Source organism: Indicator indicator, chromosome 2, assembly GCF_027791375.1.
Source record: "Indicator indicator isolate 239-I01 chromosome 2, UM_Iind_1.1, whole genome shotgun sequence".
In the NCBI taxonomy this organism is placed as follows: domain Eukaryota; kingdom Metazoa; phylum Chordata; class Aves; order Piciformes; family Indicatoridae; genus Indicator; species Indicator indicator.
The window spans coordinates 23,955,666-23,967,941 of NC_072011.1; the positions used below are offsets into that span (position 1 = coordinate 23,955,666).

Here is a 12,276-nt window from a genome sequence, read left to right on the forward strand (position 1 = left end):
TATTCTAGTGTAATGATTAACTTCTGCAAGGTCAGTGCAACAGGCATGTAAAACGTCAGCAGAGTGACACAGCAACATTCTAAACCTACTGTGCTACAGAGAAAACTAAATGCATGGATGCAAAACAAAGGCTAGTAAGTCTTTTGTAAATAACGAGGTTTTAATGCATCTACCAGCTGACAAGCTGAGCTGCTGACCATATTTTCTGGAGACAGTTTGGGGCGCACTACCTTTTTTTTTAAATACATGCTCTAGATAAAGGTGAATTAAATAAATAATGGTGAGGTGGAAAGTAGAAACTGGAGGGAGAAAAAAAAAAGATACCTTTGGTCTATCTCCATTTCTGATTGTTCAGTGAAGACGTTTACAGAGCCTTCCTATTGCAAGAGCAGGATGAATGCGCCACCCTCTGGGCTTGCTGGGACCAGCCACAACACCAGCCCCACGGGAGAGACTCACAAGGGCACTGTTTGGCTGGCCTCAAATTACTTTAATCTTTTCTGGTACAGAATGAGATACAAACGCTTTGCAATTTGTACTAGCATTCACGTGTCTTTTGACAGGTCAGGGAAAAAAAGCACAAACATGCACTTGCATTCTGCAGCATGCTGCTGTCTTTTGAGACCTGACTGCATCGGTTGAGGCAGTTCAGCCTGCTTTGACAAACTGAAAAGTCTGTAGTCTACAAACTGAAGACTCTAATTGCAGCAGCTTTGCCACCCCTAAGTATTGTTTATTGGATCACCTTGATGCATTTTGTTCCTCAATAGACAATCATTTCCAAGAGGATTTGCTTGAGGTACTGAACTTTGTTCCTGTCTTGAAAACAATACCAAATTCTTAACATAATGGCCTACACGCAAATTAACTGTGCATAAAGACGAGGCATCTCCATAGGCAACACAGCTAAGCAAGGACTGACAAAAGCTAGGTTCAGGGGAACTGTTGGGATGCAATTCTCCTGCAACTCTTCTGCTTGGCCCAGGTCATAGATCAATTCGTCTAGCACTGAAGTTCGAAAATTCTCTGTTCCTGCTGCGCAGACCAAGTCTGCAAGTAATTTCATGCTTACTAAGAGATAACCTGCACAGTTCAGGTTGGAGACAACTTCACAAATATGGCTATTTTTACCAGGAAGCTCCAGGCAGAATAAACTGTGTTAGTAGTTTAGTTTTTTGAGTAATGGGTCTCAGACTTGTTTGTTCAGACGAGGCATGTAGCTGTAATGAATTAGCTTCCTATTTCTCAATACACATCTGCCTACCTCCACAGCAGCTTCTGTACAGTTTAACCAAGTCCTTCCTTCAAATGACACACACATTTTGTTTGTCCTTTATTAATTGTCCACCAGAACAAGCATTAAATAATTTCCATTTCTTCAATGTTCCTACCATTTGCCTTCAACATTTAGTTAATTTTCATCTTCCTGTTCCACAAACATTCCTATTTGTGCACAGCTTTGGAATGTCTACTTTCAGACTTAAAGATAGGACACGAGGCAGCAGGACAAGCTCACCAGTTGACTGTAAGCATGAGAAATCTTTTTAACCTGGGACACAACATAAACAGCCTTACCAGCATGTGTTTGGTCTCACACTACTGGCTTTAAAGCCTCAGTAAGAGCTTGTCCTGCTTGAGGAGCTCTCCATGGTTTACCTCCTCATTTACCTCCTCAGTTAACTCAGGATTCCTCCATAGCACAGGCTTTCCACTCCAGACCATGAGTGTGTGTATGTTTACCTCTCTGTTCTTTAAGTACATGCAGTACACCGAGAAGATGCCTGAAAACACATTATGGCACTCAACAAAACCCTGCCTCAGTGAGCAGTATGCTCCTCAGGAGCATACTAAGAAAGCTCAAAGAAAACTTATGAGCAAGGGGCTATGTATGTCCAGTAGCACCCAGTCTGAAATATTTGCAACAGAATTAGAAAAACAAAACACCCCCATATCAATCATTTCTTGTATTTTTCAAGCACTCTTGGGCCTGCTCCTTTATATCAGATAGTAATTAATTCCCACCCTCAGGCATTAATTTTAACTAGTTCTAACTGGTTCAGGAATGCAGCTACAAAGAGACAATTTATACTTGACATATGCACACAATCAGTCTTTTAAGTTACAGGATGTTTTATGATATACTTTAACAACTAGTATGGAATAAATATCATGTGCTGTCATCCAGTTTCTACATGACAAATTTAGCCTGACCCAGCACTGTTAACTCTTGCCCAGGGTAACACTTCAAAAGCTAGTCCATCAGTGCAATACATGAAGATTGTGTGTATAAGAGATCCACGAACAGGTAAGGACAACTGAAGACAGCCAAGTTCAGGCAAGGCACAGAAAAACTTATCTCCACTTTCATCTATCTTTTCAAGCAGTGAGAAAGCTCCATAACCTGTAATACAACAAATTACAAAAGGTGTTTCTCGTCTCCTTTCAAATCAATTAACTGGGCCAACTATTACTAAAAATAAGTCTCTTAAAGATAGATATAGAAGACCCTTCTTTTGAGTTTTATTTGTTTACGGCAACATAAAGTACATGTTTCCACTTAGGTATTTTAGTACAACAAGGAAATCCATTACCTCATTAAGCTCCAGCAAGGTGATCTATGTTTTATTTAAAGTGCCTCCTTTTGTTGCACAACAGTTTAAAGCTTCAAAAATCTAAGTAAATACTTCTCACAGAATTAAACAAGCAGACACTTTACTTGATTATGAAATTCTTTTGTTGGATGAGCTAAGTGTTTTCAGCAGTAGAACAATTCAATTGTAAGCCACAGGCACTACTACAAGAGTGGTATCAGAGTAGAAGTGGTGACATTTTAGTAGTCTGTGCGAGAATTCCACTCTACTTTTTGGAGGCTGCATATCTTGAAGATACATTCTCCCAGTTGATCACATTCCAGATGGCTTTCAAATAATCAGGTCGAACATTTTTATACTGAAGGTAATAAGCATGTTCCCAAACATCAATTCCTAGCAAAGGAATGAGACCTGTACAAAACCAAAACAAAACAGGTTTTTTGTAAATCTATGAAAACACACTTTACATGTAAAGGCTTACATTGCATCCCACTTTGTACCCAATTTCTGAGTCTTTTTCTGCAGGAAGAAGGTGCTTATTGCAATACTTTACACCGTTTGAACTATTTGCTCTCCACACACACACATATTGCATAAACTGAAAGAGTTAAGGTAAACAACCACAAACACTCTTCAACTGCCTTGAAGACAATTGAAAGAAAGTAATTTTTGAAAGATTTGTATCTTTTCAGGTATTTTCATGAAAAGTTACACCATTAAGTAGTCTCTTGCCATGCTTCCGATTAAGTTATTAATTAAGCATCTAATTACTTTCCTTGCTTTTGTGCTAAAATACCCTTCTGAGTTTATAACTGACAGTTTTCATGGTGTGTGCATGTGTAATTTACTCCCATTACACTGTATGTCCCTATTTTTTTTTACTTTTTTTTTTTCCCCGGATTTTCTTTTCTTTACCGATAAGCAGTACACAGACTGCTAGCAATAGATAAAAATTCCTTGCCATTCTCTATGTTCTACAGAACACGTTTTGAAGAAAGCTGCAATAGGATTTGGACAAAAGGCCATTGCAGGCAGTATTCTCATTAGCCATAACCTCTTCCTTCTGTGGAGGGTGTCCAACGTATCATCACTTACATGTGTCTCCCAGCAAGTACAAGCAATTATTGCCAGTACTATGTTGTTTGCCTAGATGTAAATTCTTCCACACCCAAGGCTTATTTAATTGCCACTCACGACTCTATACCAATACTGAGGAAGCAGATTATAAACTTTCCATTTTAAACCTAGTCTACACAGTAACAACATTTACCGTGTACATCCTCCTCTCTGCTGTTGTCTGGTCTGCACTGACAGTTCTGTGAATAGCCTCTCCACCACAGAAAATCTAGAGGGAAGAGGCTTAACCCTCCTTGATACAGGCAAGCTACTCCAGTAATTCAAAAATAATCCAAAGGAGCCTAAGCTAAAGCTGCTAAGGGAGAGTACTTCCCCCTGAACCAGACTTTAAACCCTAATGGTCTTCACAGTTTTTAAGTCCTGCTCTACAAATGCTGCTCTAAAAACCGCAACTGTTTTCGCTTCTGCTAGCAGTGATGTTCAGTTTTCCAGCCCTAGTTATCCAGCAATTTCTTCTTAGTATTTGTCCACAAACCCGTTTTCAGATATCATACGCTTGCCTATGAAATCTACAAAGAGAGAAGTGGAAGGAAAGAAACCTGACCTGTTGTTCCTTGCAAAGGGTCTTGATTTGCACAAGCTGCTATTTGTAAGCGTCCCTGCTCTTTGTTATAGCCAAGCCACCCCCAGCCTGATCCTTGAACACCAACTGATATAGCTGTCAGCTTCTCCTTGAAGTTTGCGAAAGAACCAAAGTCACGCTTGATGGCTTCCAACAATTCCCCTTAAAAAAAAAAAAAAAGCACAGAAAGAACACAGAACATCAGCTACTTAACATCTTTCCATTTCTATTTTCCACCTGGAAAAAGAAGGAAAGAAGAGCAGAAGGAAAGGAAGTGTCTAAGACAGAGTAGTTGCATCATTAATTAACAGTTCTGTCCCAATCTGCTTCAGAGGACAAGCAGACTGGAAAGAAATTAGCGCAGAAGTCAAAACTTGCTGTCCTCACAGACACAGGCAGTGTGCTATTAACTGGATACTCAGGAACTGGCATCATTGTCTGAAAGGAAAAAGAATGGCACAGAGAACTAGGCAATAAGGTAAAGAGCTAGTGTGCATATACAGAACAACATTAAGTGACTGTGATTTCTTTGTCTTGGTACAACAAAATATTTGGACATCTTTGATATCAGTATAATGAATCTACACATAGTAAGACACATTTAACCACTTCTCTCAGATTTTAGATTTAGATCTGCTTCTACACTTGTGTATTTAACATGGCTAAGTAGATCCCTTCTATATAAATCTTAAACTAATCTGTTGGGGCAAAGGGAGCAGAAACTAAAATTTAGTGTAACAACACATTGTCACACTTCATTTCTCCTATACCCTAACAGACTTTTGGTTTTCAGATTTAGGTGGTTGCTTAAAACCTGAAGGTATCTATACTCCTTTCTAATCAGCATGTGTAAGAATACTGTGCAATGTTAGAGAAACATTCATTCCTTCCACCTTCAGACAGATGGTCTTGAAAATCTCTTGTGAAAACTGCAAGTGCATCTTAAGACAGGCTTTAAAAGGCTTCATACAAAAACTTTGAACCATTCAGTTCAAACTGAAAGATGACATTTCAAGCTCACTCATTTTCTCAAAATCTTCACAGAAATTGAGAGACAAAAATCCAGGCTTTAAAACATCTTTTCTGACAGTATCATCTGAAAACAAGTTCTACCAGAAAGGGACTGATATCAAAACTGCTTATTGAAATTTCAACTTTGAAGCTTCAAAACTTTATGCTCTAGTCTTAGCTATAACATCTTCAGAGCATCTTTGTACTTCCATGGTAGTCAAGTCACAAGCAGATGTCACTTATGAACTCTAAGTAAAACACTCAAAGCACACCAATTTACAGAGAGGCACATCAACTTTATTCAAAACCCCTCAGGTTTACCACAACAGCTTTCATAAGATCTATATTTTCAGGCCTTTACCTTTAATTGCAGGTCACTTATAGATAATCACTACTCTATCCTCCTAGAGGGATTTTCTTCCTTTAGGTTTTATTTGCTAAACTATCCCTATTCAAACTGGAGCATAAATCTAGTCACTAGGTTGGGTGATTTGCAGCACATTTTTTACCAAGTACAGCATAGCTTTGTACTACTATTTTCTCTTCTGAAGACAGAGAGAACAAGATAACAATAGACAAGTATTTTGTACTGTACACATCATCAGCTTTAGAAATTAAAAACACTTAGCACAGTGCTAGCTTTTTTATTCTTGGGTTTGCATCTGAAACAGCCTCAATATCTCAGAATTGTGATAATTGTCATACAGAAAGGTAAATTAACACTGAAAAATAAAAACCTTCTAGAATCTTTCAAAGAGAGAAAATATTATCAGTTCCACTGGTTAATTAAATCTGATGTAATAAACCACTGTAACAAGCACTAACCTTTAGGCTCTCCTCCTCCATTAGGAGAAAGGTTTGTCCAGAAGATGGTGTGGTTGATATGACCTCCACCATTGAACTTCAGTGCAGGCTGAAGTGACACTTGAGCTGTAACATCACCTAAGGATTCAAAAGATAAAAATACACAGATAAATAAGAACGTTATTATCACCACAGTAGCCACTAAGACTCCCTCTATCTCCAAAATCTTTTGAATCTTACTATAAAATACCTCCAGAAAACATGTTTGTGACTGTTACCCAGATATTTCAGACAGTCACTGACAAACAAAATTAAAAACTTCTTCATCTTTGACCTTTTCTTATGCTGTAAGAATATGTGATCTTCCTATATTGCAACTACCTGGAAACCAATACTAGACACCTAAGATCTGCCATTCTACAGCAGAATAAAGCAACTACTACAAACAGAACACTTTAAGGACCCAGCACTTGTGAACTGCTCAGTATTACTACAACAGAAGATGGTTGTTCACCCATTAGGTCACTTAGTCACAAACTAATAGTTTTTAAGCTTCTTAAACTTAAAAGGCAGTTTGCACTTGAGGTAAGATGCCTACAGTGAGTACATACAGAAACAAAACATTCATCCCTCTCCCATGTTTTGTTTAATTTCTTTTTTGGAGGAAGATACCTGCAGGAAAAGACAGTGACCGTATTATTTTACTTCACATGAGAGAACTCTTGCATTTGAAGTCAAGATCAGGCAGCCCTGTACTCCCTCCGTCTCCATAAACTGCCATATGCCTTAAAGAATTCACTGGTGCCTTGTGCCTCTAGTGTTGCACCAATTCAGCACAATGTTCTTTTGGCTTTTAAAAGAACTGAAACATCTCAACAGTTCTTGATGCTTTATCAGGGGCAGCTGTTTCCTCTCTCTTAGGCATGAGTGGTAGAAATCTTCTGACAGCAATGAATGAGTACCTTAACGCAGAAGCAAAGGCAAGCCATAAAGCAGTAGCATAACTGTCACTAAGGCTTTGTTCTCAGTATCTCCTCATACCCTTCACAAACTACAGACAGATACAGGACTGGAACAAAACATCAAATGCAGTTAGTAAAAAACACTATTTGCTTATTAATTCAGGTATCAAGGATGAGACATCTCTTATACCCACCACTCAAATGGCATCTTCAGGACATTTTCCTTAAATTTTGCATGCCTTAATGACACTTCTAAGTTCATCCAAAGCATACAGAACATCAAAAAAATAGCCCAAAATGTCTTTATCAGTCTTTATTTCACCATTCCTTAGAGGAACCTGTTCCTCAGGATCACTAGACCATTGTCATTAGAATACAGTATTTGTGGTGCCACCAGATCAGTCCTGCTGAACTTTGCACTGGAAAAGACAATGGGGGAAAAAAGTTAACTCTCCCTTAAAGTTATGACAAAAGTATCTTGGAATGTATTTGTAGATGGAGTCCCTCGCCTTTGCTCCATCTTACTATGCTCCTCAATACAGCCACAGAGAACAATTCACTAAAGGAAGACAGACAGAGTAGAGGTACTCAAGAAAGTTACCTCTGTTTCTCTACCAAGTCATTTGTTTCCTTGCAAGAGCATTTAAATAAAGCACCACAGGTCACATGACAGTCAGAAAACAGCAGGGAAAATTATGGTAGACCCAAGTTTTCACTGAAAACAAGTTTCAAGTTGATATATTTCAGTTATCAAATCTTGCATATTTTGATAGACCAATAATCAGAACCACCTTATCCTGGAAAAAATAAAGTTCCATGCTGCATCTTATCACAGAAGCAGGCTCCCCAGGGAAGTGACTGAATCCCCACCCCTGGAGGTGTTTAAACAACCCATATATATGGTGCCAAGGGACATGGTCTAGCACCAGACTTGGTAGTTAGATAATGGTTGGACTTGATGATCTTAGAGGTCTTTTCCAACCTAAATGATTCTATGATTTTCAAATAAGATTACATCATAAGCCAGTGGGACTTAACTCAAAACAGCTTTTATGTCAGTTTTCTAAGCAGATACAGATAGATGAACAATACGTTAAAGGTAATCTGAAGAGAACACTTTCTACTTCTGAACAAAAGCAATTCACAAGGTTCTGTTATCCAGAAGAGGTATTTGATATTAATCAGGCATGCTATGTAACCCAACACTTAAATGCAGCACAGAAAGACTATCAATCACGCTCAGTTTTTAAGTATGGAAAAAAATACTTAACATTGAGAGATGTCAGACTTTGCTCTTTCCTAAAGTCTGGTCTAAGAGGGAAAATACTAGGCACAGTATACAAATAAATAAAACTAAACCAAAACATGCACTCACATGTATCTCAAGTAAGTATCTGTCTGCTTTGATGTGCATAACCACCACTAATATATTATCCATTTGGAAAACAATGCCTGCAAAACCCGTAACAGATGATGAACTTCTACCATTTCCAAAAGCAAGAAATGAGGCTCTCTCAAAGGACAGTACTTTTTAAAAGTACCTCAAAGCATCCACTACACTGCAGATGTTCCTGCTAAACAGAAATTCTGCCTCCACTAGCAGCTGAAGCCATGGTCATTGAGCACTAGTAACAGCAAAAGCAGAAACACTCTTTCCTCATAGTTCAGCCCCCCCTTAACTGTGTTTGCAACAATTAAATCTCTAGAATCTGGTAGGACAAAGAAGCAGCAGCCAATTGGGAATGCCTGACTCTTAATCAAATCTCATTAGTCATTAATAAAGAGTACACAAGTTATTTTTAGGCTTGCTTAAGCACTTGAAACTTTCACAGGTAACCAATATTCTTGATTCAAGCACTCTGGTGATCATCAAGGATAAAGGGTTCAACTTCACTCAGATATTGACAATTCTCACTTTCATCCAAGCTTAAACAATTAAATTACACTTTGAAACACCCTAACAATTAGAAGTGAGTCTATACATGAATGACTTCTTAAAGAAGTATCCATACTCTTATAAAGAATATCAAAACAACAAAAAAAAAAAAATCAGAAAATATTCTACCTTCTCAAAAAGCTATACATATTAATACACACCTTTTCATTGGTACAGTTGAAAGACTGATTTTATAAAAAGCATTCTGTGTTGCAGCATAGCCTTGCTACAACAACTGTAAAGTTTTCATCAAAGTCAGCAGATCTCAAAATTCAGTTTCAGATCTTGACAAAAAAAATTCCATGACAGCTGGCTGCATATTTTAGTGTCTCAGAACGACATACAACCTACGTGACTCTTTAATCTAACCCAGCAGAGTAACTGACGCTTCACTGGGCATTGTATACATTAACTGCACATTTGGCTTACCTCCACTTTTAGGCAACAAAGATTATTTCACAGGAATACACAGAACATCTGATGTGAAAACCATCAAGATGTACGAATTTTACTTTATATTAGTTGGTTACTAATTTTTCATTACAAAGTATTTATTTCATAAAATGACTGAAATTTGCTATCGACTCAGTCTTTAGTTCAAGTTACTAATGCAAATATGGACTAAATACACAAAAATCAATGAATTTTCTTCTAGTTGTACAGTCTACAAAGAACAGAATTCATACTTTTTAGTTACATCTAGTTTCCAACTATCAACACCACTAAAGCTTATCATGAAAATTTCTTTCTAATAATATTTCACTTTCTTAAATAAAAAAAGAAGCAGCTTGAATTACATTATCCAAAACTTTTAGAAGAAACTATTTCCCTTGAGAAGCATTTTTTTCCTCTCCTATCATCTATGTCAACAAGCTTCCACCTCATCTGTTGACTGTGGCTATACAAACCTTTTGCCAGTGCCTCTTTGTATTTCTCCTCCGCAACATTCAGGTTGTTGACATAGGTAGCATGATGTTTGCTGTGGTGCAGCTGCATGATCTCTGCACTAATATGAGGTTCCAAAGCGCCATAGTCATATGGCAAATCAGGAAGAGTGTGCTTTTGCCTAGAGACCAAGCATCCCAATGGTGCTATCAACTTGGCACTGCTTCTAAAAGAGAAAAAAACACAAGGAAGAAGTCTTATTCAGTACTTAGGCTTTACTAGTGAAACCACAACTGTTATAATCAGCTGCTCTGAATACATGGGGTGCTGTCTTAGATAAAGAAGTCAAATTTCCGTTTTTCTGAAGCTCACAGCAAGCACACTCAGCAGATTAACTGCAGAGATAAATTCACATAAAGGTCGTACATCTGGGACTCTGCAATGTAAAGTCACCACTTCTCCAATCAAACTTCCCAAGCCACTGCAGAGTCACGCTGTCCCCACACATGCAGGCAAGGCAAAGGCATGGAGAAGGGAAAGCTAGCAGTAGCATGCTAGCATTCAAAGCTTCACCTAATCTGTATGGATCAAAATCAGACTACAAGATATCCCTGGTTAAGTTTCCCTCCCTCACTATGCAGATCTCTGCACTGAAAAACAAAATGCTTGAAAGACCCAGTCACCGGGTTCTCAGGCCTGAACCATAACGCCTCCTGCGCCAAGACACGCACCTGACAGGCTCCAAAAGCCACACGCTGCATGATGTCCAGCACAGAAAACAACATAGGTTCTGGTTATCCTTCCCCATTTTAACACCTCGCACTTGTCAAGAGACTTGACAATGACCACGATGAAAGTAGGACTGCTGGACTGGGAAAGGAAAGTCAGTTCCCAAGGCCATTTTTCACTGGTGACCTTGGCATAAAACACCTCCACCCTCGGGGCCCTGGAAAGCAACTGAGTGTGGCAACCATGGCTAGCAGCTAAGAGAGGACCTGGCAGCACCACGTCAGGAGACGAGAGCCCCGCGGCAGAGGACAACGACAGAGCCCGGGCAGGGGAAAGGACAACTGCGAGCAACCGCCCAGCCATGCCACTGTCCGAACCGGCGCCGAGCCCTGCGGGGCACTTGGCAGCAGCACCACCTTCCTCCTCCCGAAATGGCGGGACGCCGCCGAGGGGTGGGCCACCCCACCACATCCTCCTCCTCCCGCCTTGCCCACCGCTAGGAGCGGACGGGGAGGGCGGCCTAGCCTCCGCCTTATGCTGCGGTGCTCTGGCAGCCGTTACGCTCCCCACCTTCCCGTGGCGCAGCTCTCACCTGCCCGCCGAGGCGAAGCGGCACAACATGGCGGCTCTTTCACGGCCGGGAGCTACACACACAGCGCAACCGCGTCTGCGGCGGGGCGGGGACCATCGGCGGGGCAGGCGGTAGGGAGGACAGGCAGCCGAGCGGGGCTGAACTTCCGCGAGTTAGAGGTCGGCAGTGGAGCAGTCACCGCACTATTTCAAACTAGGAAAACTACCATCTATGTAGCACAATATTATAAATAGAACCACTATAAAAATCCGTTATTTTAAAACTCCAGGGTCACAGTACTGCAAGCCGAGGTGAAGCAGCCGCTGAGGGAGAAGGACTAGGCCCGAGAATCTCTACCAAAAAGGCCTGCCAGGAGCTTCTGCTCGTTGTACGGACGGCTGTTCGGCACTAGAGGGGATTACAGCAGCCCAAGACAGCTGTATTAAGGTCTGGAAATATGCCTGGGAAAGGCATATTTGTCAGTTTACTGACAGGACTAGCAGTACTTACAAATACCTTTTAAGCTATTTTGCCTTCAACTTACTTTTTTGGTTAATTTCTGTTCTTTTCCTCAATTCTTGTGCTCCTTTTGCAACGTTTCCTCCTGGTAGCAAAACAATTAAAATCAGTTAGAAAAGACCTGTAAGATCATGGAGTGCAACTGTTACCTATCTCTAAGTGCTGCTAATGAAAGTCTTTCATTTGGGTACATTAAATCCATCAGCTAAAATAATCCTATGGTTAGAACAAGTTAGTTCAAAAATTTGTTCTATAGAAAGATCAGTGAGAACTCTTTCAATAAAGAGTTAGGAGGCCACTCTGCAAACAAGGCAAACATGAAGTAAGATCTTAACTGAATGGAAATTATCTTTCCTACCACAAAACTCTCAGTCTTGTTTTTCTCTTCTGAAACAGACACATGTATTTCAGTCTCTTACAGAACCCACATTTTCCAGACTATTAAAAAAAGTTACAGAAAATTCAGTAGGGGTTAGCCCATCTGAACAACCTTGTTGAAAACAAGTTACCTTATCTTGGAAATTCCCAGGAAATCCACCTGGAGAAATCCACACAGGGAATCTCATCCT

General features: G+C 39.8%; 1 protein-coding gene across 2 annotated transcripts; it reads right to left on the reverse strand.

The window, feature by feature from the left end:
* Positions 1-484: 484 nt before the first annotated feature.
* On the reverse strand, positions 485-11,255 carry SOD2 (superoxide dismutase 2). Of its 2 annotated transcripts, none has more exons than XM_054399266.1 (5): positions 11,210-11,255; positions 9,912-10,114; positions 6,127-6,243; positions 4,273-4,452; positions 485-3,002 (listed from the first exon to the last, which is right to left on the reverse strand). In XM_054399266.1, the coding sequence occupies exons 1-5, from the start codon at positions 11,236-11,238 to the stop codon at positions 2,857-2,859; spliced, it is 675 nt and encodes a 224-aa protein (XP_054255241.1). In that variant the 5' UTR covers positions 11,239-11,255; the 3' UTR covers positions 485-2,856. The 2 variants fall into 2 exon arrangements, with proteins under 2 accessions (XP_054255241.1, XP_054255242.1); XM_054399267.1 differs by lacking the exon at positions 11,210-11,255 and adding an exon at positions 10,620-10,645.
* Between the last annotated feature and the right edge of the window lie 1,021 nt (positions 11,256-12,276).

Bases quoted from the DNA above. Each gene is read 5' to 3' on its own strand.
- SOD2 (XM_054399266.1), bottom strand. From the start codon at position 11,238: ATGTTGTGCCGCTTCGCCTCGGCGGGCAG. The intron at 10,115-11,209 runs GTGAGAGCTGCG...TTTCTCTTTTAG, and splicing joins CGCTTCGCCTCGGCGGGCAG to AAGCAGTGCCAAGTTGATAG. The intron at 6,244-9,911 runs GTTTGTATAGCC...TTGAATCCTTAG, and splicing joins CAAAGAGGCACTGGCAAAAG to GTGATGTTACAGCTCAAGTG.